Raw genomic sequence first — 26,076 nt, 5'->3', positions numbered from 1 at the left:
AGATGGAGTGCATCAAGGTCTTAAACCAAACAGAATGCTGGGTGTGTTCCCAAATACTACACAAAAGGAGTAATGTAGGCATAGTCGCATATCCATTAAAGCTATCAGAGATAAGCGCTTTGAATAAAGGGAGGCCACTGGATAAGAAATACCTGTAAACCAGGTCCCCTAGCCTTAGGTTACACCCATACTAGGTGGATAGATCCCTGGTGTGTTTGAATTTCTCCAGTTCCAGACCAATTGGAACTTGGGAAGTAACATGGTTTAACCAGACGATAACTTACTCACAATGTCCAGATGGAGAGCCCATTGATAAAGACTTGTTATTGAAAATCCGTACCAGTGGAAGGCACTATAAATATGTTTACACGAGGCGTGGCCACGGCAGAGCAGGAGTAGAGGAGTGTGAAGACGGAGCTCCCTGGACATCCATCCGACCTAAAATTGGACGCCCTGGCTGGCTAGCGAGGCTGTGCGAGGACCCGGGCTAATACTACAGTTTGCACCCACCTGAAAGGGAGAAAAAAAAAAGCAGAGCTTACCGGCGGCCGGACGGCCGTACGAGTAGGAGCAGTGGAGCAGGGATCGTGACGATGCCGGAAGTGGTGCAGTATCCAGCTAGGCGCTTGGCGTGATGCGAACCCCCCAGCCGCAGGACGCAGCGTGCAGAGATGAGACAGCGCGAAAAAGGCGCCTGCAGCACCGGAGTGAAGCGGGGCAGCTGGCGGCTGGTATGACCGGTGGGGGAGCGCTATCCCTTTCACTTTGGCTCCCACTCATTACCTTAAAGTGCTATATACCGAGAAGAGCAAGCAGGAGTGGGAGAGAAGGTGACTGGGGGCAGGTGAAAGCGGAGCAGCTGGAGAGGAGAGCCTGGTGGAGAACTGCAGCAGGGGCTTTCTGGAGACTGCCAGGCACTGGGCTGAAGGGGCAGACCAGAGAAAAAAATAAAAACATGCATGTCCAGCCACAGACATATATTGCTAAAGCGAGAGTGTGAATTATAATATCTGGTACAGTCGCAAGTGGGTCTATAGTATTCCGGGACCTTTTTGCATTTCATTCAAGAAAGTGTTTTGGGAGAAGCAAGGGGTTAAAATTTGTGGATTAATTATGTTTATACTTGCAAAGTAAAGTGCAATCCCCTGCCAAGTAGGGAGGGAGACACTATAGCAAACTTTGCTTGATTGGAGAAATTCAAGGGCCTTGGGTCCGGTACGTTAGTCAAGCCACCTTGCCAACTGTGCAATTAATTAAAGCATACCCGCTGCACTCCCAGATTAAAAAAAAAGGGGTCGGTATAAAAAGGACACACTATAAAATTTACCCATGTTGCGAACTGTGAACCAATAAAACGCAGATGATAATGGAGAAAACGGGTAACGCGACCGCAGCAGCAGCGCGGTTGGAGAGATATGCTAGAACATAGGCGGGTGAAAGTACAAATACTTTAAATAATATGTATTATCGGGAATGGCCCAATGAAACGAGGTGCAAACTTCATCGATGGAACACGTAGACGAAGATTTCGGGTGGAAAGCCATACCTTGTCGCCTACTCTCCAAGTAGGAGCAGCTCTTCTTTTTCGATCTGCAAACCTTTTATACCTTTGTGAGGCTTTTGTTAGAGATTTCCTGACTTTTCTCCAATGCTGTCGAAGCTGCTGGAGAGACAAAGTTACTGCTGGTACAGATGTCACAGGTACTTGCTGGAAATCAGGAACCCTAGGATGGAAGCCACAATTAACAAAGAAAGGAGTAGAAGAAGAAGACGAATGGTATTGGTTATTATGCCCAAATTCGGCCCACGGCAATACCTCCACCCAGTCATCTTGAGAGGAGGAGACATGTAAACAAAGGAAAGCCTCTACGTCTTGATCGACCCTCTCCGTCTGACCATTAGACTGCGGGTGGTATGCTGTACTGAAATTAAGCTGGATTTTGAGAACTTTACACAGAGCTCGCCAAAATTTTGCCACAAATTGTACGCCCCAATCGGACACAATTTCCTCAGGTAACCCATGTATCCTAAAAATTTCTTTAATGTATAATTCAGCTAGTTTGGGAGCTGAAGGTAGACCTCGTAGAGGTATGAAATGAGCCATCTTGGAGAATCTGTCTATGACGACCCAAATGGTGGTATAACCCTCTGATGGTGGAAGATCAGTGATAATGTCCATCGATAGATGAGACCAGGGTCTTTTGGGAATAGATAATGATCTTAATGGACCTACTGGAGCAAGATTGGAGGATTTGTGTTGGGCACAGTGAGGACAGGAAGCAACATAGTCTTGAATATCTTTTTTCAGACCCGGCCACCAATACTGACGTGACAGGAATTCATAGGTTTTCTGAACCCCTGGATGGCCAGAAAACTTAATCATGGGCCCAACGAAGAATCTGTTGTCTTGAGTTAGACTTGACAAAAGTTTTACCTGGTGGTACTGGAACTTGCACCATTGTTATGGCAAATGCAAGTGGATCGACAATTGGACTTCCTTTATAGGATCTCGCTTCCTCCTCAGTCTCCCACGATCTAGACAAGGCATCCGCCTTTCGATTTTTTGCTCCAGGAGAGAAAGACAATTTAAAATTAAATCTTGAAAAGAACAATGCCCATCTGGCTTGACGGGGATTAAGACATTGAGCATTTTTCAAATACAGCAAATTCTTATGATCAGTAATGATATTAATAACATGAACTGCCCCTTCTAAAAGATACCGCCACTCCTCCAAGGCCATTTTAATCGCTAATAATTCTTGTTCCCCTATGGCATAATTCTGTTCAGCCGGGGAAATTTTTTTGGAGAAAAAGCCACATGGGTGCAACTGTCCATCAGCTCTCACCTGGGACAGAACTGCACCTATGCCAATGGCAGAGGCATCAACCTCGAGAGTAAAAGGCAAAGAGACATCTGGTTGAGTCAACACTGGTGCAGAGATTAATTTCTTCTTGAGCAATAAAAAGGCGTCAGCAGCTTCAGTATCCCATTTGGAAGGTTTGGCATTTTTGCGAGTGAGGGCAGTTATTGGGGCAACGATGGTGGAAAAGTCTTTAATGAATTTCCTGTAGTAATTTGCGAAACCAAGGAATCTTTGGATACCTCGGAGAGTGTGACTGAATGGCTTCTACTTTTGCAGGATCCATCTCCAGACCGGACCCCGATACAATGTAACCTAGAAAAGGTATGGAAGACACTTCAAAAGTACATTTTTCCAATTTACAGAAGTGAAAAATTTTCCTGAGGCGGGAAAGCACCTCCCTGACAATCTCTCGATGTTTTTGTAAACTGTTGGCCAATATTAATAAATCGTCGAGATAGACCACCACATGTTTGTAAAGCAGATCACGAAACAGTTCGTTCATATAAGACTGGAAAACTGCTGGAGCATTAGTTAACCCAAAAGGCATGACAAAATATTCATAATGTCCATCTCTTTTGTTTTTCCACAATGCGGTTTTCCACTCATCCCCTTCACGGATGCGGATGAGATTATATGCACCGTGAAGATCCAATTTAGTAAAGATGGTGGCTCCTTTAATTCTGTCGAAAAGTTCCGTGATGAGTGGTAGTGGATATCGATTTTTGATAGTGATTTAGTTTAACCCCCTATAGTCGATACAGGGACGTAGTCCTCCATCCTTTTTCTTTATGAAAAAGAAGCATGCCCCTGCAGGAGATGACGAAGGGCTTATGAAACCTTTGGCCAAGTTTTCCTCAATGTATTCTGACATGGCCTGTGTTTCAGGTACAGACAAAGGGTAAGTACGACCTCGTGGAGGCTTTTTCCCTGGTACTAATTCGATAGAACAGTCCCATGAACGATGAGGAGGCAATTTATCAGTGACCTGTTTAGAAAAAACATCAGAGAACTCTTGGTATTGAATAGGTAACCCTTCTGGTACTTGAAGAGAGACTTGACGGGTTGGAGCAAAAGATTTAAAACATGATTTTGTACAATTAACAAATAACAAATAACACAGACTAATTAACAAATAACACAGACTTAGTTTCAAACACAAAAGTAATTGAACAATTAGGGAACAGTGATCACAATATGGTTTTCACTGGAAATCAACTTCAGTAAATTACATCAAAAAGGATCTGCAAAAATACTAAACTTCAGAAAAGCGAACTTTGAATTATTCAGGGAAGCCCTAACAGGAACTGGGTGGGAAACGGTTATGGAGGGAAAAAATGCAGAGGAAATGTGGGATACTCTAAAAAAAGGTGCTTGATTCACTAACTATTGAATACATTCCTAAAGTAACTAGAGGTAAATTCAACAAAAAAAAGCCACCATGGTTGGACAAAAAAGTAATGTCAGCTATCAACAATAAAACCAGAGCCTTTAAATTCTATAAAAATAACTTGAATGAGGAGGCGTTCGCAAAATACAAAGAATCAAACAAAACTTGTAAAGGGGTAATCAAAGCAGCTAAAATATTATATGAAGAGTGCATAGCCACTGAAAGCAAAACCAACCCAAAGAAGTTTTTTAAATACATAAATAGTAGACGTTTATGCTACAAAATAAACCGCTTCTGGCATAAAGTTACTAACTTTCTCTCAGATATGTTCCATGTGCGCTTCCATGTAGAACCGTTGGCGCTTATGGGCATATCCCTTGATAAATGGCAAATGGAAGGGGTTACAGAGCAAAATGTACCAATGTTAATACTGGTTGTAACGATAGCTAGAAAATGTATCCTCATCCACTGGACTGCAAAAACTGCTCCCCAGTTAGCAGCAGTTAAACAAAAGCTGTTGCAAATTCTCTATTTTGAAAGAAGATACGCAAAACTGGACCTGTCGTATGGATCAAGTAGATTTTTCAGGAAGTGGACACCTTATATTGACTCTCTCGACCCTACAGTAAAATCTCATATTTTATCGGTCTTTGACACTGTTTGAAGCAATCGATTGTCTGATTCACGTACATACTCCTCTTGATGTCAGTTGCGGTTGGCTTAGAAGTGAAATGCCTCGAACTGGTACTCTCTTAGATGTGAATTATGCTATTCTCTGCATTCTAGTTGAAACTATAATTAGGACTACTGTATATCCTATAATACATTTAAAAATGTTAAACTAAAAGGTTATAACTGATGTTGATCTCCATTGTATCCCTCCCCTTCCCCCTTCCCTCCCTCCCCCCCTTTACTATTCTCTCCACCCCTCTCAACCTCCTTGAACCTTACCTAAACAATCCCCCCTGTCTTTGTCTTTTGTCTGCGTGATTAGGTCTGTCTGTCTTGTTTGTCCTGTCTTGACTTGGCCCGCGATGTTGCCTCTAATTGTTTAGTACCTTGATAATTAGATACTTTAATTGTAAACTTAGTCTGATAGGAAAATTTTTCCACTATTATGATGGTGGTTGAGACTGATATTACAAAAGAAATCCTGAATATCTTGGCAAGCCACAGGGCTTATCTTCAGAACATAATGTAGATATTATTGATGTATATTGTAATGAACATTATGTGCTATTATACATTGTGTGATTGTAATGTTATATTATGATGACCTAATACTACTATTGTTGTTAATGTCGAAAAATTTTCAATAAAGAAAATAAAAAAAAAAAAATAGTAGACGTTTAATTAAGGAAAACATAGGCCCACTAATTAATACTAGTGGAAAAAGTGTTACTGAGGACAAGGGAAAAGCAAAACTGTTAAATGAGTTCTTCTCATCAGTATTTACTAAGGGAGAGCAGACTGTGGAACGAACATTTACCACAAACGGGACAAATAAGCCAGATCTCATTGTGGATTTCACGCCGAAGGAAATAATACTGAGGCTCAAAACAAATAAATCACCAGGGCCAGATGGGATTCATCCGAGGGTATTAATGGAATTAAGGGATGAACTAGCTACCCCCCTACATTATATCTTTAGCAAGTCACTATCGTCAGGTATAGTACCAAAAGATTGGAGAATAGCAGAGGTAGTGCCAAAATTCAAAAAAGTAAGATCCCGCTAATTACAGACCCGTTAGTTTAACATCAATTGTGGGTAAACTATTTGAAGGATTTTTAAGGGATGGTATCCAGGAATATTTAGACCATCACCGTCTACTCAGTACTAACCAACATGGGTTCGTGAAAAATCGTTCATGCCAAACTAATCTACTAGGGTTCTATGAAGAGGTTAGCAAAATCCTCGATAATGGAAATGCTGTAGATGTGATTTTCCTAGATTTCGCTAAAGCATTTGATACTGTCCCACACAAGAGATTGATTAATAAAATGGAGAACCTAGGATTGGGTGAAAGTATCTGCAGATGGGTAGGGAATTGGCTATGTAATAGAGAACAAAGAGTGGTTGTGAATGGTGCCGTATCAGATACGATACCGGTACTAAGTGGAGTGCCCCAGGGTTCGGTTTTGGGGCCCATTTTGTTTAACATTTTTATTAAAGATATTGGGATAGGGTTACTCAGCAATGTATCCATCTTTGCGGATGATACAAAACTTAGCAAAGTCATCAAATCATCAGAAGATGTCACCATGCTTCAAAATGATCTTGCAATTCTTGATGAGTGGGCAAAAAAATGGAAGATGAGGTTCAATGTAGATAAATGTAAGGTTATGCACCTTGGGAGACACAACCAGTGTGCAAGTTACAACCTTAGCTGAGAGGAACTGGGTAATTCCATACTTGTAAAGGATCTAGGAGGCCAAATAGACAGCAAACTGGGATGTAGTGCCCATTGTAATGTAGCTACAAAAAAGGCCAACAAAATTCTGGCATGTATTAAAAGGGGAATGGAAACTAGGGACTCAAGGGTAATTATGCCACTGTATAAAGCATTGGTGAGACCTCACCTCGAGTACGGAGTGCAGTTCTGGGCCCCACACTATAAAAAGGACATCATAGAATTAGAAAAAGTCCAAAGGCGAGCAACAAAGCTTATTAGGTGAATGGAGAATTTAAGCTACTGGGAGAGATTAAGCAATTTGGGACTATTTACATTGGAAAAGAGACGTTTAAGGGGGGACATGCTCAACATGTACACGTATATCAAGGGCCATTATAAGGAACTGTCACACACCCTCTTTTCTACTAGAAAGGAATCTAGGACACAAGAGCATGAGTATAGATTAGAAGAAAAAAGATTTCATTCAGCTAGTAGAAAGAATTTCTTTACGGTCAGAACAGTCAAACTCTGGAACTCTCTTCCCAGAGAGGTGGTAACGGCTGGCTCATTAAATGCGATCAAGGCAAAGTTGGACAAACATTTACTGGAGAAAAACATCCATGGGTACAAATAAGAAATATAATCTGTAAAATCTGTAAAATATCAGAACCTACCAAATCAGCAATGGATATCTATACCAGGTTGAACTAGATGGACGCAAGTCTTTTTTCAGCCTTACCTACTATGTAACTATGTAATTAGTACTCCAAGTTTGGATTTGAGAAGTTACCCAATTGATACTGGGATTATGGGTACATAACCAGGGGAGTCCCAGGACGATTGGGTAGGAGGATTTGGGGATGACAAAGAACTGTATTCTTTCTGTATGTAAACCAATTTGCAGAGTTAAAGGTTGGGTTTTTTGTGTGACATCTCTCCCAATATATGACTCCCATCCACTGCAGTGAGATATACAGGGCGATGAAGCGGTGTAGTGGGTAGGTGCCAATGCTTAACAACATCAGTAGTGATGAAGCTTTCTGCTGCTCCTGAATCGAGAAGAGCTGGCAACTGTCTGAGCTGATGTTTAACCTGCAAGGAAACTTGAAGAATACAATCTTTGTTATTTAGAGAGGTAAGGACAACCCCTAACCTGCCCTCTCTTTTACAGGTTAGGTTCTAGCGTTTCCCGGCTTCTTAGGACAGGAATCGACGGAGTGCTGGGGATCAGCACAATACAGACAAAGGCGTTCAACTTGGCGATGTTTACGCTCAGCTGGAGTTAGTTTGGAACGGTTAACCTGCATAGGTTCTTCCTCTGATAAAGAGGATGGCTTGGTAGCAAGAAAAATAGGGTTAGGATCAGATCGGTTTCTCTCTTGATTCCTTTCTCTGAGCTTCAGATCAATTTTTGTGCATAATGAGATTAGATCTTCTAGCTTAGGGGGTAGGTCTCTAGCACCAAGCTCATCTTTGATTTTGTCTGAGAGTCCATTCATAAATGCAGCTAAAAAGGCCTCCTCATTCCACGCCAACTCGGCTGCTAGGATTTTGAACTGAATTAGGTATTGATTAAGGATCAGCAGCCTTAGGATTTTGAACTGAATTAGGTATTGATTAAGGATCAGCAGCCTTAGGATTTGACGCAGCCTTAGGATTTCTGTAGCGGCGAAACTGACACGCCCTGGTTTATCAAAAATGATTGTAGCGATAAACCAGGCATAATCTGCTAGTAGAGGATTTTTCCCATAAGGGAGATGCCCAATTGAGGGCTGAACCAGTAAGAAGATATATCACATAGGCCACTTTGGACCTCTTGGTGGGAAAATATGAGGATTGAAGTTCAAAATGAATCTCACATTGATTGATGAAACCCCTACAATTTTTAAGGGTTCCCATCAAATTTAGCTGGAGTAGGTAGTTGAAGGTGAGCAGTAACTCCTGTGGCAGTAGGCATAGGTCTAGATGATGGTGCAGATGTAACTACAGGCCCTTGACCTTTTTGCAACGTACTTTGAATAGTGACCAGTCTCTGGGTCAGGCCCTGAAGGGCATGAATAACCTGCTCCTGAGCAGCCTCCTGTTGATCCAGACGAGCTGCAAGTTGTTGTACAGGAACAGCGCCTCTCTCCGGACCTGATGCTGGATCCATGGAGTCAGTAAAAACTGTCTCGCTTTTAGAAGCACCAGCTGCAGAGTAACGTAGGCTGGGTGCTTTAACGTAAAGGGGTTGCATCCACGACAGAATGGAGTGAAACAAATAGGATAAAATGAAGTTGGTTTAATAAAGGTATTGCAAGACAATGATACTGATGGCACAAATGATATATGGCAGATATGCAAATATAAAGTCAATAGTCCAATATGTTATTGCAGAATATGATGATGCTTGGTACTTGAAAGAATATTGGAATATTGCTTGAAGAGTTGAAGAATAAATAAAAGAATCGGATTGGATAATTGAAGATTGAATAATTGGTTGAAGATTGGATGACTGTATTGAGGATTGGAAGATTGGATTGAAGATTGGAAGATTGGATTAAGGATGGGATGATTGAATTGAAGATTAGATGGTTGGTTTGAAGATTGGATGATTGGATTGAGGATTGGATGATTGGATTGAAGATTGGATGATTGGGTTGAAGATTGGATGATTGGATTGAGGAGTGGATGATTGGGTTGAGGATTGGATGATTGGGTTGAGGACTGGATGATTGGGTTGAAGATTGAATGATTGGATTGAGGATTGGATTATTGGATTGAAGATTGGATGATTGGGTTGAAGAGTGGATGAGCGGATTGAAAATTGGAAGATAAATGAATAATGAAGATAATGAATGAAGAAGACTTATCCTTGCTGAGTAAGATCGTAGCTGCAGACAGAGGTGACCGTGGAAATAACCATCGTGAATGTGAAGCAAGGTGAGACCCCTTGGGAGGGCTAACCTTGTTGAATCCTCATTGGTGGCAATGGAGTCAGTGGCACTTGGAGCAGTTGACGATCAGAAGGAGACATTCTTTGAATATGCTCAGGATTGTAGTGGACAACTACAGAGCCAGACCGGAGCAATGATGCTGAGAGATCGACATCATTGTACTGACTGCCGGTCTAACCTGGCCAGTCAGTACTTAACAGGTGGACTGTGCAGAGATAGGTCAGGCAATCTGACAGGGGAGGCGGAGCCGCACAGGAGAGTCTGAGGTAACCAACAAGATGACGCCCGCCAGAGAGGGCGACAGATTTCAGCCATTCCGGATTGTATGCAGCTGCGCAACGCCGGCATTCATTCAGAGAGCTAACCAGGCACAAACACATATGGCGGCACGCCACTCATACCCTGCATGGAACCAGAGCACACAGCACCGGTGTCACCACGCGGTGACAGCGCAGCCACATGTACCGCACTGGAGCCAGGGACACAAGCAGAGGTGAGCGCCATGGTTTTATAAGTGCAGCTAGAGAGCCTAGGGCTGAGTACAGCACAGGGGTTTTGGGTAAATGCCATGGTGGATGTGACATATTGGTATGGATAACTCGTTCATAGCCTCATATTAACTCTTTATCAGCCTCTCGTTGTCAATTCATCATATATATTTGTTTACTCCTCAGCTCGCCACTTCAAAATTACATTATTTGATACATATGTGGCTTTACTTAAAAAGATACATAAAAAGTTCCCTATATATAAAAAACTAATTTATATATGGATATAAACCCACATATACAGGCATACAGTATAATCATAAAATTGTATAAACATCTGCATGCACATACATTAATCCACACATATGCATGCACATGTTCACCACCATTACATATTAACCTTATTTCATATCTCAAGCACTACCCCTAGACCGATTTTTATTGTTTTTTTATTTTTTATTAGTTGGCTAATGCCCTCTCCTATACATAACATTGAATAATCACATTAGAAAACAATCATAATAGCGATATCCACATAACCCCTACATTGGATTATCTATCTGACTGTAATTTCTTAATCATCCCACTGATCTTATATACAGATGAATTTTGGCAATTCTATTCTATCCTGACTATAACTATTGTGTCCCACATATTATCCTAGATGTCTTAATGACACGATTGAAATGAACAACATCTAGGATAATATATGGGACACCATAGGTGCTGATTTCTGTTTTTGCTGGTGGGTGCTCAAGCCAAAAATCCGCTATATAATTCTAAGAAATCTCTGAAAGGAACCCTGCAATTTAATATACACTGGGACTGGTAACTATACAATGCCTCTGATATATATTGAACACTCATTATGAAATAGCCTCAGTATATAAGAATATACTGAGCCTCGTCACTTCTTTGTGTTATATGTTGTATCATTGTATGTCTTGTCTGTCAGTTGTTTTTATTATATTGTATAAATGAATGATGCTTTTTATAATAAACAAGTGATATCACAAATCTTGGTATCTTAATGTTTTTTGGCTAAGCAGCGCCACCTAGAGGTACCAGCATATAGCTGGATACCAATTCCTTGTTTATGTAATGTGGTTGTCTGCCTCAAGGCCCCCATACACTACAGTGATTTGGGCCAAGAAACCAGCCCAAATTAGATGTGTATGACATGCCATTGGGTCCGATGTGCGGTCTCATGCGCATTGGACTTCTGTCGGAGGTCGGACCTGCATGCAGGTCCGACCTCTGACTCGGACCCCCTACGGCGCTGAGGAATGGGTCACATGCACTACATCACATGTGAAAGTACCGCATGCAATGTAGCATGCGATCCTGCTGCCCGGGAAGGTCCCAGACGGCTAGCGAGGGATCAGATGGCCATACATTTCTGAGATAGTACTGTATGGCCTGCTTTAGATCACTGAGACACATGTTCTGCAGATGAGGTTTGCAAGCAAAACATGTTTAATACACAGTTGTGTTTTTTTAAATTTCAGCCCTATTTGGAACATACATCAGATATTTATCTTTAGCCATAAATGATCCATCAGCATACAGTATTCTCCTATTACAGCAATGTCACACCATCAAAGCTTTCCTTTGACATATGAATTTATATGTAGAGTTACACACACCAGTATAATAACCATTTCTACTCATTAATGCACAGCTTCCTGCATTATCATTCAGCTGGAACCTGTGTAAGAAAAACAAAAACAAAAAAAATCACATTAGAATGTTCTGGAGGTTCTAAGGATAAATAATATTACAACGGTATAACAGAGGGAGAATAGAACCTGTGGCAAGCACAGTGAGCCACCAAGCCCCCATCGTGGCATGCACAGCATTGCAAGCTCAGCAGGCCAACTAGGGGCTTCACTGAGTTTGCCCCACCTGTCCGATTATCGGCAGTCGGTATGACAATGTCGGTATACTGACCATCAGCATCCCCACTGTCGGAGCGCCAAACCACACCCATGTTAATGCACACGGCCTGGATTGCAGGTTATTGCTAGAACAAAAGCTGCCTCTAACATCAAATTCACTTACAGGCTGGTGTTATGGTGCCGCCCGTTCACCCATCTCCACCTATCTCCAGCCTGGTATAGTCCAATCCAAATCATGTCCCCAGTCTGTCTTGTGAGATTGTTTGTTATAAATGCCTAGAACACAGTAATATAACAAGGTGATTACAATTCTATTTAAATATAATATATTAAATTAAGATGGTTTTATTGTGCCTCAAAGTAGAGCACAGACCACTCACCTGCTGTTCCTGGTCCTCTATCAGTAGTAGGTGGGTTCCCATCACCTCACACAGCTCCTGGCTCTGGTTCCATGTCCTCAATGTAGCATCTGAATAGTGATAACAGTTGTCCCCATACAGCAGCCAGTTACTAGGACACAGTGCGCACCCTGTAAGACACAATTGTTTTTGTAATGTTGTCTTATTATTATTCTACAGCTTTGCCAGGTTACATTTTGTCTTTGGTTTGCATTGTAAATAAGGCATCAGAGTCCATTCACTCCCTAACATCAAGCTGCTAATCCCTCCCCCAGCCATCCAGGTCCCTCATACTTGAGGCAGAATAGGAACGGATCCAAGCGGGCTCATCATTCTCTGCCCCCCATCCAGCTGGACTCTGTCAAATATACGGTACCGTATGGACACAATTTTCAGTCACTTTAGGAATTTTTAAATTCCCCCCATTTTTTCATTTTGCATTATATTTATTATTATTTTTATTTTTATATGTGCACAATATATGTAAAACCTTTGATTTTAACCTGAGCTGCTATATTTGTTTATATCTACATTAAACCATGTTCAACTTTTAGGTTACTGGCATTTCTTTAATACCTTTCATTCAAAAATTAGCGCAGTCTATTGTATTTCTTTTTTGTATCTTCTTGTAGGGGAGTGACAACCCCCTTTTTTTGTACTGCAGCTTCTTTTTTGCTAACCAGGTCTAGTAATTGCGCCCCTACCTGATATCTTGTTATCAGCTCTCTTTCATATGAGCATGGCTACATCTGTAGGTTGTGCTTATTGGCTCACCACGGCTGTTTCCCATTGGTTGCCAATTCAGTCTTGCAAGCTGCCAGGAACCGGCCAGGCTGGGTAACCCTCATTTTATGCAGCCTGCCAAACCAAGCTGTTGGTCACAATGGTGATCTGAGGCAACATCCATGTCTGCAGCACTTTGATTGCAAATGGAAAGAATGAGGTTTCTATTTCATATATTGTAGGAAGCATCGATTTCATATAAGCACCTGCAGCATTCACATTTTGGTGGACAGAATTACAAATCCCCTTGTGTGAGCCTCTGCAATTCCTCAGATCTCTGAATCAGGCCCACATTGCACAATTATTTATCAGTTGGTCTCCATGAGATATCCATAGATGGTACAGCACTTACCTTGTAGTGTCCCATTGGAGCTCACACAGAGCTGCTTTATCTCTGTTTTACAGGTCACATCATTTGTATTATTATACTGATACACTGAAAGAGACAGAAGAGCGAATTAGTATCTGTTATTTAGGTTGGAAAAAAATGTTATTGATGCAGAGCCATCCAGAGGGTGGAAGCGGGTACTTTTTACTTGGGCCTGGGTCTGCTGGAGGGGCCCAGGGCCTGCTCCCCCTTCCCACATTGCAGGGAGCCGGGCAGTGGGGAGAGAGATACCATCCACTAGGGCATGAACTGAGAATAGAATAGTGTGATGAGCATAGTGAGGCACCGTGACCAAAGCATGGCGAACACAGCATGCCATGTGAGGGGATGCGGGGCACCAATATAGTGTCCATGTCGACTGTGACGACATTCGGGACAAACAAAGTAAAAAACCCATGTTGACCTTTTGACTGTTGACCTTGTCCATGTCGACCTAATGCACGTGTCAACCTTATGACCCTGTTGACATTAGCCAAGTTGGCCTTTTGTTTGTGTTGACCTAAGGCCTGTCAACCTTTATTTGGTGACCTGTCCTCTTTTGTTTAATTACTGGGTTTCCCACCCCCGGTCGGTGGCCTGCCCACCCGCTAAGGTTTTTTTGATTTTATATGGGGCATGGCTATGCCCCCTCCCACAGGCCACCCCCATTTTACGGGACTCAGCAGGGCTGTCAGCACCCCCAGTATTACCAAACAACTTGAACCATCATCTTTAACACACTTTTCATGAAGTGGGCAGTCACGCCTTTATCTGATTAATACAATTTTATATGGGGTATATTTACTAAAGGTCGATTTTCCTAGATTTACATATGTAGCTGGCCTCATTCATTGCTGGCGCCCATCAGATCCTCTCCTCTGGTGAGCGCCGGCGATAGGGACACGCGTGCGTCTCACACGCATGTGTGTCCCAGTATCATGGTGGCTGGGCAGAATCTCCCTGCCCGTATCCGCTTCATATACCTTTTAAAAACTGAGGTCAAGATGGGAGTGTATCCAGTAATACAGCGATTGTTACAACAGGAAATCCTAGTTCAGACGTCTAGCATGGCCAACAATCCCATTTTTCCTTTGAAAAAGAGTGGGGGGAGGGGCTACGGACTAGTGCAGGATCTTAGAGGGGTAAACAAAGTAGTTGAGAGCCAATTCCCAGTAGTGCCAAACCCAGCTCTCATCCTGATGCAAATTCCGCCTCACTGTACACATTTCACTGTCATTGACCTCTGCTCTGCTTTCTTTTCTGTTCCTTTACACCCTGACAGCCAATACCTTTTTGCTTTTATGTACCGAGGAGTACAGTACCCTTGGACCCGCATCCCCCAGATATACAAAGACAGCCCTAGCATCTTCTCCCAGGCCTTGCATGATTGCTTACAGTCCTTTCAGCCCATGAGTGGCTTGATACTGATACAATATGTTGATGATTTATTGTTATGTTCTGACTCACTACTGTCATCAGTAGCTGACACTAGACAACTGCTGATGTATCTCTCAAAGACAGGACGTAAAGTATTGAAGGACAAACTGCAGCTACTGTATGCCAGACCAGGGTAAAGTATCTGGGACACTGTCTTACCCAAGGGTTGAGAGATCTCACTGATGCCAGAACCCAAGCAATTCAAAATATGTTGCTGCCACAGAATCAGCAGAAAATCTGTACCTTTTTAGGCATGTGTGGATACTGTTACAACTGGATCCCAGGTTTCTCAATTCCTGCATTACCACTGCAAGGAATGGTCTCCTCTACTAAGCTAGACCGAGTCTCACATTCTGAGGAATCTGAGCTGACTTTTGAGGAGCTAAAGGCAAACCTAACAAGGGCTCCAGCCAGTGGCGTAACTAGAAATTTTGCTCCCCCCTGCCAAAATAAATTCTGCCCCCCCCCCCCCTATTTTGTGGTAAAACAAGCAGGACTGGCTATTGACAATTCAGTTCCCAGTGCGACCTGTAAAAATATCCCCTCACAAACTTAAAAAAAACACACAAAGAATTTATGAAGAACATAAAGAACCTATAGCGTGGCAATGCTTAGTAGAAGATATGCCGCACACTGTAATACCCCTTACACAAGATGCCAAACACCATAATGCCCTTTACACAACATGCCACACACCGTAATGGCCCAGTACTCCTGCTTATACATAGGGGGCCTACAGTAGTGTCCATTACACAATGCCCTTTATACAATGCCCCCAGTAGTGCCTCTCACTGTTCTGAGTAGGCCCCATACTCCCATAGGTCATAAATGCGACATTCATGAACACAGTATCTCAGCACTGCCTTATTGCTTGCTAGGACCCAAATAATATGCAAAAAAAGCCCAAGAAAGGGGGGATTGGGATTAGGTACTAGTGATTTAGGGTTAGGCTGTGGGTGGAGATTTTAGGACATGCAAGGCAGGGGTTATGGTCAGGCTTAGGGGTTCGGGAGGCTCGGTTTAGACACCGCCCAGTATATTAAGATTTACACGCGGCACAACAAACCATGAGGTAAAGTTCTATTGAAGATAGAATGATGCCCATAGCAACCAATCAGATTCTAGCTTTTTTCTTGTAGAATGTGCTAAATAAATAAGTAGTAGAACCTGCTTGGTTGCTATGGGCATCATCCATAGCACATACAAAAAAACAAAGTATGATTCCCGCACCAGTCTTTTATATTCGTGAGACTGTCCTATCTCCTCTAATATGAGTATTTTCTGGGGAAATTCCCCTATATTTTTTTCAAAAAGGAGGTGCCACCTACTACTTAAGTAAAGACACACATTTTTACAAGAAAAGTAAGTATATTGTAGGTGCACTGAAAGTCACAATGTTTGTTTTTAAGATTTAACTTTTATTTTGTTCATTAAAAGGTGAAATATTTAAAATATGAAAAAGATAAAGAAAGAAATATAGTTTAAAATATCAATGACCACTGCTCCCCAAACAAAATTATTGTAGGGTTCTCTTATCCCTGTATGCTTCCTATATGCTTTGTATTAGCACTTTTCTCCCTGTTCAGTTTAAGGAAGAGATATTTTGTGCTTAAATGTTGCGAATTTCTATATTGCAATAGATCTTTATGTATCAGATCTTGTCTTTTCTGATTCTTTCAGATTAATGTGTGTGTTCAGAGTTTAATTTCGTTATATTTAATTAATACAACAAACTGACATCTCATATTTTCTGCAGACAGATTTTGTCAAATATTTTGCAGAGAGAAGTGCAGTTTTTTATTGTATATATCTCTCATGCAGCTGTACTATAGTTTATCAATCATAATAGATTATACCTTGCGGGCTGACAGGGGCTGTGGGTTGGCTGTCAGAAATTGTATTGATGTTGTTATGATATTATTATTACTGACAGTATTTTACATATCCGCAAATAATGCCCACTGTATTATATATTACAGTACTTGGGGTTTACATTTTAGTATTACTGATTGCACAGAGGTAATGGATAATTCATAACCTCTTTATTCCATGCTCATGTATTGGATAGGCTCTGATTGTATTATGATTAGCTGTCGCTGTATATATCTCCAAGGCCAAACATTGTCTATTTATTATACAGATTTTAGTTTTAAGGTGTACAGACACTGAGCTATATCTGGTATTAGTGCTATTCAGTAAGCGATTATGTAACCCAGCTCATAAATATAATACCTAGTGCTTAGGTTGTCTTTTCACGGATTGTACAAGTGTAATATACAATAAATAACCACTTTATTCCATACTTCTGTATTGAACATATACAGTTATTATTGTGACTAGCAGTTGTTATATATTCTCCAAATTTCAGCACTGTTTATTAATATTGATTTTCAAGTGCTCAGTCACTGAGCTATATCTGGTATATATGCTATATAAATAATAGGGGTTGGGATCATTTGGTCTATTGCATTATGGTAGAAAGTCATTAGGTCGAATCCATTAGGTCGACATGCTAAAAGGTCGACATGACTCTAGGTCGACATGGGAAAAGGTCGACATGATTCTAGGTCGAAAGGTCATTAGTTCGACAGGTCATTAGTTCGACAAGGTCATTAGTTCGACATTGTCTATGTCGACATTCACAAGGTCGACATGGGGTTTTTCACTGTTTTTTTTTACCTGAATGTCAACACATTCGACATGGACACAGTTTAAAGTGCACTGCATCCCCTCGCATCGCTCGCTGCGCTCGCGATGCGTCGGGCACGGTGCCTCGCTACGCTCGGCACACTATTTTATTCTCCCACCACGCCCTAGTGGATGGTAGGGCGTGAAATACCGCCTGTCGGCACATGTTGGCTCAAAAAACAGTGAAAAACTCCATGTCGACCTTGTGAATGTCGACATAGACAATGTCGAACTAATGACCTTGTCGAACTAATGACCTGTCGAACTAATGACCTTTCGAACTAGAATCATGTCGACCTTTTCCCATGTCGACCTAGAGTCATGTCGACCTTTTAGCATGTCGACCTAATGGATTCGACCTAATGACTGTCGACCATAATGCAGTAGACCAAATGACCGCATCCCAAATAATAGTCATATAACCCAGCTCATGAGATGGAGATGGATGGTTATTATTACGTTTGATATGCTGCGGTAATGCAAAAATACTGCCGCTGTCAGTTATTTCATAAATGTTATTATTGCCCACTGCGTTTAGTATTGCCGTATTGCGGGCTTATTTAACAGTTCTCCAGCGGCTATGAGTCGGCTGTAACAAGCCAGAGAATATGCTCATACCGCCGCTGTCTATTATGAATGTCCGGGCAGCTCCGTGTCTCACGGGCTGCACGGAGGCTGTGAGCCAGCTTCTGTCAGCCGGACACGCACCCACGCCGCTTCTGTCACTGTATCTCGGCTACTAGTACAGACTGCTTAACTCCGTAACACATCACATACATTTCATTTCATTTCTACAACATTAGGTGCATTTTTAAAGAAGCATAGGATAGGGAGCTGAGGTCATTGCTAGCCAACGACCCTTTCACCAAGCTTCCTCAGGGCATCCTTAGCACGCCCATCTTAGTAAATGTGTGCCCAGGTTGCGTGGGTACATCTGTAGGTGCTGGATTGCATGAATACTTTGGATAAAATCATTCTTTTGGGACTATATATAAATAAATATATCTGATATATATATAGATATAGAGATGATATATATCAGAAATCGTCAGACTCCATAACAGATCCATTCATACATATACACTTACCCCCCCCAACACACATGTTCCACACATGCTTTCCACACGCTCACATACAATCACATAAACAAATAAAATAAAGGGGAAAAAACAGCCCCCATGTACTGTACAAACAAACACACACACACAACAAATAAATACACAAATTATTGCCACACTGACACTCCACATCTACAGTATATTTGCCCCTACTAAAGCAATTACCTGTATTCTAAAAGTGAAGAGCCTTGCAGGACTCGGAGGCTGGGCTGATGCTGGCTGGGAGGAGACTCAGACGAGCTCAGTCAGTGCTGCAGAAGGGAGGTCAGGGGACAGGAAGGGAAGACTTTGTATATGAGCTCTGCTCATTGGTGGCAGGTCCCGGGGGAGGGGCTGGCTCCATAATCACAGACACAGCAGCTGTGTAACTCAGGAAGCTGCTTGTGACACACTGACACTGCCAACTGCTCCAGCCCTGAACCTCTACATCTGAGGACATGCTGGGGCTGCGGGGCAGGTGTCAGACGTGCAGAGCAGCCAGGAGAGCACTCATCATTCCTCCTGGCTGCCCCCTGCCCAGCCCGCTCTGTCTGCCAGCATATAGCAGTCAGCCACTAAAGGAAAGCCACAGGGAGCCCGGAATAGATAGCAGCGCGGCGTGCAAGGTGGGTGGGCAGCGGGCAGGGTGGAAGGGGGAGCGCTCTCTGGCTGTGTGAGGACGCTCAGTGACCCTGTCACTGCGTCCTCACACAGCCAGAGGCGTATCCTTATTGGCTGCTGCTGCTCTCTTGCTGCTGGCTCTGGAGCGTGAATCTGCTCTCCGGGGCACCTGCTCCCCCCCCCACCATTGCGGGGGCTGCAGAGCATTAGCTACGCCACTGGCTCCAGCACTGGGAATGCCAGACTATGGGAAACCATTTAAATTGTACTGTACATAGTCAGCTGGATGTGCGGCAGGAGTTCTTACTCAAAAAAACATGGTGATGCCAACAGACAAATAGTGTACTACAGTGGCCAACTGGACACAGTGGCACGCTAACTCCCCACTTGTTTACATAGTGTAGCTGCAATAGCGCAACTAGTAAACAAGAGTGAGGTATTAGGACACAATTTAACTGTTTATGCTCCCCATGCTGTATTGGCTCTCCTAACTTTTGCCCAGACTCGATATGTGTCATCAGCTTGGTTCACCAAGTGGGAACTGGCCACTGATGGCCCCAGTCAATATCACCATAAAGAGATGCAACACATTAAACCCAGCCACATTCCTTCCTCATGTGCCCACCAAGGCATTGAGTATCAATGCAAACACATTCTAACATTATGGTGGAGGCTTTCACAAATTACAATCTGGGGCCTCTGGCACAGCATAAGATGACATTTTACAGCAATTCTGGAAATAAAAAAAACAAAAAACAAGGTTTTCCCGGGCAACGCCGGGTGGGTCAGCTAGTAAAGAATAAAGGCGACAACCAGAAGCTGACACATCACACCTGTGACATCACTTACCAACCGCTTCAATGATGCGAATGAAGATGATATTGGCTCCAATTAGAAGGGTAATAATCACCCCCTTCCAGGAGGGCAGCCAGGGTTTTATCAGGAGAGCTTTATCTGCAAGAGATATAAATAAAAGGAGAGCGCTGTTACAGTGAAGCCTTTGCTCCAAACGGACGGCTCAAGCACGTGCACTGCGTACCGTGCGCATGTGGAATCATTTCATAATCGATCAAGCTGTGAATTCGCAGCCCAGTAAAGGGGGAGTGAAACACGCCCAATATGTGACCTCCTTTTTATTATGCCACCCTGTACCACCTGTTCTCTCAGTACCTTTGGGTTATGTTTTGTTTGTTTCGTAACGACTTCCTATTTTAAAAAATAAATAAATAAAAAAATACCCTCAAATGTTACATTCCCCACCCGACCTCTCCGCTCTGCACAAGATCTGCGCCTCTCAGCCACACTCATTACTTGCTCCTTTCACAATTGCAGGACTTTTGTCAGGCAGCACCCACCCTATGGAATGTCCTTCCAAGCACACTAAGACTCTCCACTAGCCTCCAAACTTTTCAGCGTTCCCTGAAAACTCACCTCATCAGGCAGCCTATCATATTCAGGACCCCCACACAACCTCCAGTAGCATTCAGATCTAATTGCATCCCATCAGGACTGTCCTGTAATCTGCTGGGACTGCCATGCTATGGAATTCTATCCTTATGTATCCCTCCTATTATCCCTATAGACCATGGGTCCTCAAACTGCAGCCCTCCAGATGTGGTGAAACTACAGTTCCCAGCATGCCTTGCCACAGTTTTAACACTACCTTATAGGAAAACTGTGCCAAGGCATGCTGGGATTTGTAGTTTCACCACATCTGGAGGGCCGCAGTTTGAGGACCCATGCTATAGACTGTAAGCTTGCGAGCAGGGCCCTCCTACCTCCATGTCGGTTTGTATCTACCCAGTTTGTTGAATCACTGTTGTTTCCAATTGTAAAGCGCAACGGAATTTGCTGAGCTATATAAGAAACTGTAAAAAAAAAACAATAAATAACCTCGCCAGTCCCTCTTTTCCAGTTATACGGTGTGTCACATGGCACAGTTACCATGGCAATAATTTGTAAATCCTTTCCTCAGTACCAACACACTAATTATCTTTTGAAAGAAAAATGTTGATTTGGAAAAGGACGATGCATCAAAGGGTTGACTTTTTTGTATCAGTGTCGACACCTGCACACGTGGATCCCAAAATCGTGTACCGTGTAGCCACGCAAGGCTCACGTCACTCGTCATGCTTCAGACCACAGTTACCATTCCCAATGGCATCCAAGTGGAAGGAAAAGCATAAAAAGTCTAAATAAATCAGGAGAAAATTATAAAAATGCATGACAGCTATTGTCATGTCGACCTTTTGCTTGTGTCGGCCATTGTCAATAATGACTGTTGACCTAGACATTGGGCCTAATTCAGACCTGATTACATGACTGTGAATTAGCAGGCCGGGCGATTATTGTTAGACTGCGCATCTGTACCGTCTGTAGTGCGCATGCGCGAGGCCATCCTCCTGCTTCATTTTTAATCACTGGCCATTCACAAGTAGATTGAGAGGAAGCCGGCCGTTTACTGGGAGTGTCAGGGAAAGCACAGGCGCACCCAGGCGTTTTCAGGGAAGTCATGTGACGTCAGCCCCGGTCCCGATTCGCCTGATTCTATCACAGCCGCGTGTAAGTCCTGGGCTATGCACACAGGAAGATCATTAGATCGTCAGCGGCTTGTGCATGGATTTGCAGCTACTGTATACGCCGGCCTGCAATATTTTCTCAAGCTGTGCTAAGCAATTCGCAGGTTTGTATGGGTGGGATATCACTCTGGGAGGGTGGTGTAAACCTGATCGTAGGACTCTGCAAATTAGCCTCCCAGCAATCAGGTCTGAACATAGGCGAATCTAGAATTATGGTAATGGGTGGTCCCAGATCTAGACACAATAGAAGGGTGAACTTTGCGCGGCGTAGCCGCGCGGCAAAAAGGGGGCGTGGTCTCCTGGGGAAGGAGGCGTGGCATCACAAAAGGGGGTGTGGTATTACACTTTAGACCATACACAGTAATACCCATTACACATAAAGCCACACGCCGTAATGCCAATTACACATAAGGCCACACACCATAATGCCCATTACACATTGTGCCACACATCATGATGCCCATTACATACCATATAACAAACCGTAATGCCCATTACATATTTGCCACATAAGTGCTGCTTACCTACGTGCTCATTGCTAGGGGGTTCTTGCTTGATGGCACCATAGTACCCATTACACATGATGCCGCACACCATAGTACCCATTACACATGATGCCGCACACCATAGTACCCATTACACATGATGCTGCACACCATAGTACCCATTACACATGATGCCGTGCACCATAGTACCCGGGAATATGGTCCCAGGATCATGCAGGGACATTCCCAGGCTGACCCCTTATACACCAGCCTGCATTTTCTGGTGTGAGGGGGAGAGACAACCACTCCCCTCTCCCTACCCCCCTTTAACCAACCAGCTATATCTTCGGAACCAACTGACCCATTTACATGAGACCAGTATCATATTGAAGAACTTTTGAGTTGGCTTCAAATGATTTTGGTCCCGTGAAATCTGCCCTCAAAAAACATAAACAGTCATGAAATTACATTTAAGAAATGAAATGAATATCCCTGGAACCAATTAACCCATAAGGATCCAGCCTGGTATCAGATTGAAGGCCCAGCGATTTGGGTTAGACTGAGATCAACCTCGAGCTTCAGTGATGCCGAAGGGGGAACTGGTAGCCGTTGAACTGGGTGGGGGTCGGAATTAGCGGGTCCCATGTTATCCTATAGGGAAAACGTTCCAGGTTTGCTTGGCAGTATCTTCGGTTCCCAGGGGGCTAGAGACACGGGACTGGGCTCGTTGGAAAGCCCCATCCATCAGCTACAAAATGGGCTAATGGGTGGTCCTGTGCACCCCCGGACCACCCCCTAGATTCGCCTATGGGTCTGAATTAGACCCATTTTCTGTGAGCCATTCAAATACCAATGCATCTAGTGTAAACTTAGGGCCTTATTCTGGTTCACTCTTAGAGGCAAATTCCTTCTCAAATGGACAAAACCATGTGCACAGCAGGTGGGGCAGATGTAACTTGTGCAGAGAGAATTAGATTTGGGTGGGGTTTTTCTTCAAAGTGAGATCTATATTGCAGTGTAAAATCATGCAGTCAGTATTTTCCCTGCACAGAAACAAAATAACTCACCCAAATCTAACTCTCTCTGCACATGTTACATCTGCCCCCCTGCTGTGCACATGGTTTTGTCCATTTGAGAAGGAATTTACCTCTAAGAGTGAACCAGAATAAGGGCCTATGTCCTTGCCTTATATTATAATCTTTCAGACGGTTTTCAGGAAAAGGGAAACCCCCGCTCAGAGACCAAGGACCTTATTCAGGTCGCAACGGGGTCCGATGTTGTGTCACACACAGGACAGCGTGCGGGGGGGGGAGGGGGAGAGGGGTGTGGGGTGGCGGGTGGCTCCATTAACATATGGGAACGCCCAGTGTTTTCATGCTAATGTAGCCATGACGCGGGTGCGGGGGACGGGCAGATCACCGGATCTCGGCTGCCCACCCACTTCCTTCAGAACGTGCACGCATATGTAACGGTGCCTCAGAGCAACCTTACATATGCGTGCACGTTCCACATCATTCGATGGTCAGCGACCATCAATAGATGCGGGCGTTCCCCCCTGGCCTGTGAATGGATGTTACTGTGTAACATCCATCCGCATGCCCTGCGAGCGAGTCGCACCTGCGAATGAGTGGCGGCAGCCAACCATTCGCAAGGCGGGTTTTGGTTGACTCGCAAGGATGCAAATTCGCATCTAAATGAATCATCCAGAATAAGCCCCCAAGGATGTTCCATGATTTTCATATCTGTGATTAGTAGATGTAAACTACAAACCTTATTACAATTTGCCGGATTTTCGTTGAGCTCTTCTCTGGGCAAATAACTACATTGCATTCTGCTATATAGGGCCTTATTCTGATGGACTTGCAAGGCTGCAAAATTCGCAGCCTTGTGAGGCCATCATACGCCGTCCACCGCCCACAGCGCCGCCCCCCTCTTATGCAGTACCCCCCGCATGGCTGTGAATGGATGATTTACATAATTACGGTGGTAGTCACGGCCTCATTAGCCTAAGAACTCCCAGCATTCTCATGGGAATGTCCATGGAACGCTGGGAGTTCCCATATGCTTGGCATATAGGGTGCGTGCATGGAGGACCGAATCAATCTGAATAAGGTCCAGAATGTAAAAGGGTACGTATACAACATGAGTCTTACCTGGCCTCTCCATGTTATTAGCTGGCAGGGTAATGTCCAAGTTCCTCTGGTACAGTAACTATATAGAGCACATTGCCTGGTGTATGAGGGTTATATGACAGCACAGCCTGCGCTCTCTTCCTGTGTGGTTTACTCAGACTACAGGAACATTGCACGTGCTCACAAACATTCAGAGAACCGGCCCAGTGGTCAGAGGTGATAGATGTATCAGTGTATTAGCTGCAGGAAACCAAACTCTGATGTGTAATCTGTAATAGGGTTTGGTGGGCATAATGGCCCTTATTCTAGTTCACTCTGACAAAATCCTTCTTAGATGGATAAAAACATGTGCACTGCAGGTGGGACAGATGTTACTTAGATGAGAATTAGATTAGATTAGGCGGTACATATTTTGTATTATTAGACAAACTGTACACTGTGAATACTGTTTTTCTCTTTCTGAAACCCCTGTTGTCCGCTAGGCACTAAATACATTGTTTGGAGACTCTATCTCCTTATTTCTTGAGTTATACTTGAGTCTTGGCTTTTATTCACATTTAGCGACAAAGGTGTAATACGGACATTATCCTTTAAAGGTGTACTCAAATTGGGAACTAAGTACTGCGAAAGGATACTGTTTTATAAGTATTGGTATAGCGTGTATCATACATGGACAAGGTTCGCTATGCTGTGTTACCCTTTGTTCGCACGTAGCTAGGGATAAAGGGTTAGTGGTTTACGGACAAAGTACGTAAACGTCGCACTTCACTTGTTATCCATCTGGTCATATTTATATTGTGTAACACTGTAGGGGAATTTAGATGCCTTTTCCTGGGGTAGAAGGCAGCCACCAGCAGCTGAGTAATCACACCAGTCCAGTCTTTGTGGTACAACTGGCCGCAACCAGTTTTATTTCAGCAGAAAACAAACTATACACAGGATGCTCCTAACTGTCACTAAAGAAAACTACAAAGTTTCCCAGTCAACACTGGGGACTCACTTGTAAAAGGCAGGTTTGCTTCTCACACAGAGACTCTGCAATCTCCCAGGCAATCCCCTCACACTCTCACTCTGGCAGCCTTTTTACAGCTTGCTTGCTGATTAGCCCTCTGTGAGGCAAAACACCTGTTTCTAAAAGGTGTAGGACAAAAACCTGGGACAAATATACCTGCCCTGAAACACTACTCCAGTGTTCTTGTCACATATCCCCCTCCCCTGTTTCGACCTAGGGGCCGGAACACTTGTAGCCCCCAAACAGAAGGTGCGGGACAATGCATCTGCATTGGCCAACTGTGAACCTGGTGTATGTTCGACCTTAAACTTGAAATCCTGTAATGCTAGAAACCATCTGGTTACCCGAGCATTCTGACCTCTGTTTACATGCATCCATTTTAAAGGGGCGTGATCTGTCACTAGCCTGAACTGTCTTCCCAAGAGGTAATACCTCAAGGTATCTAATGCCCATTTAATGGCCAAAGCCTCCTTTTCCACAATGGCATACCTTTTTTCATGCTCATTGAGTT

The 26,076-nt window shown here is 43.4% G+C and overlaps 1 protein-coding gene across 2 annotated transcripts in view; it reads right to left on the bottom strand.

The window, feature by feature from the left end:
• The window catches only part of LOC146007290 (killer cell lectin-like receptor subfamily F member 2), a 238,243-nt gene extending 213,630 nt beyond the window's left edge, over nucleotides 1-24,613 (bottom strand). Inside the window, exons 1-6 of one of the 2 annotated variants that reach the window (XM_083145636.1) lie at nucleotides 24,575-24,613; nucleotides 20,207-20,311; nucleotides 13,500-13,583; nucleotides 12,347-12,495; nucleotides 12,130-12,242; nucleotides 11,079-11,776 (exon numbers count right to left, since the gene is read on the bottom strand). In XM_083145636.1, coding sequence (XP_083001762.1) covers nucleotides 11,659-11,776; nucleotides 12,130-12,242; nucleotides 12,347-12,495; nucleotides 13,500-13,583; nucleotides 20,207-20,311; nucleotides 24,575-24,587 — 582 coding nt within the window. In that variant the 5' untranslated portion in view covers nucleotides 24,588-24,613 and the 3' untranslated portion in view covers nucleotides 11,079-11,658. Of the gene's footprint in view, nucleotides 1-11,078; nucleotides 11,777-12,129; nucleotides 12,243-12,346; nucleotides 12,496-13,499; nucleotides 13,584-20,206; nucleotides 20,312-24,574 lie in introns of those variants that run through there. The other variant, XM_083145635.1, reaches the window with a different exon arrangement.
• Nucleotides 24,614-26,076: the final 1,463 nt, after the last annotated feature.

This window comes from Crinia signifera, chromosome 6 (genome assembly GCF_055691185.1).
Source record: "Crinia signifera chromosome 6, ASM5569118v1, whole genome shotgun sequence".
In the NCBI taxonomy this organism is placed as follows: Eukaryota; Metazoa; Chordata; class Amphibia; order Anura; family Myobatrachidae; genus Crinia; species Crinia signifera.
The sequence above is the reverse complement of the archived record's forward strand: the minus strand, read 5'-3'. Positions and strand labels throughout refer to the sequence as shown.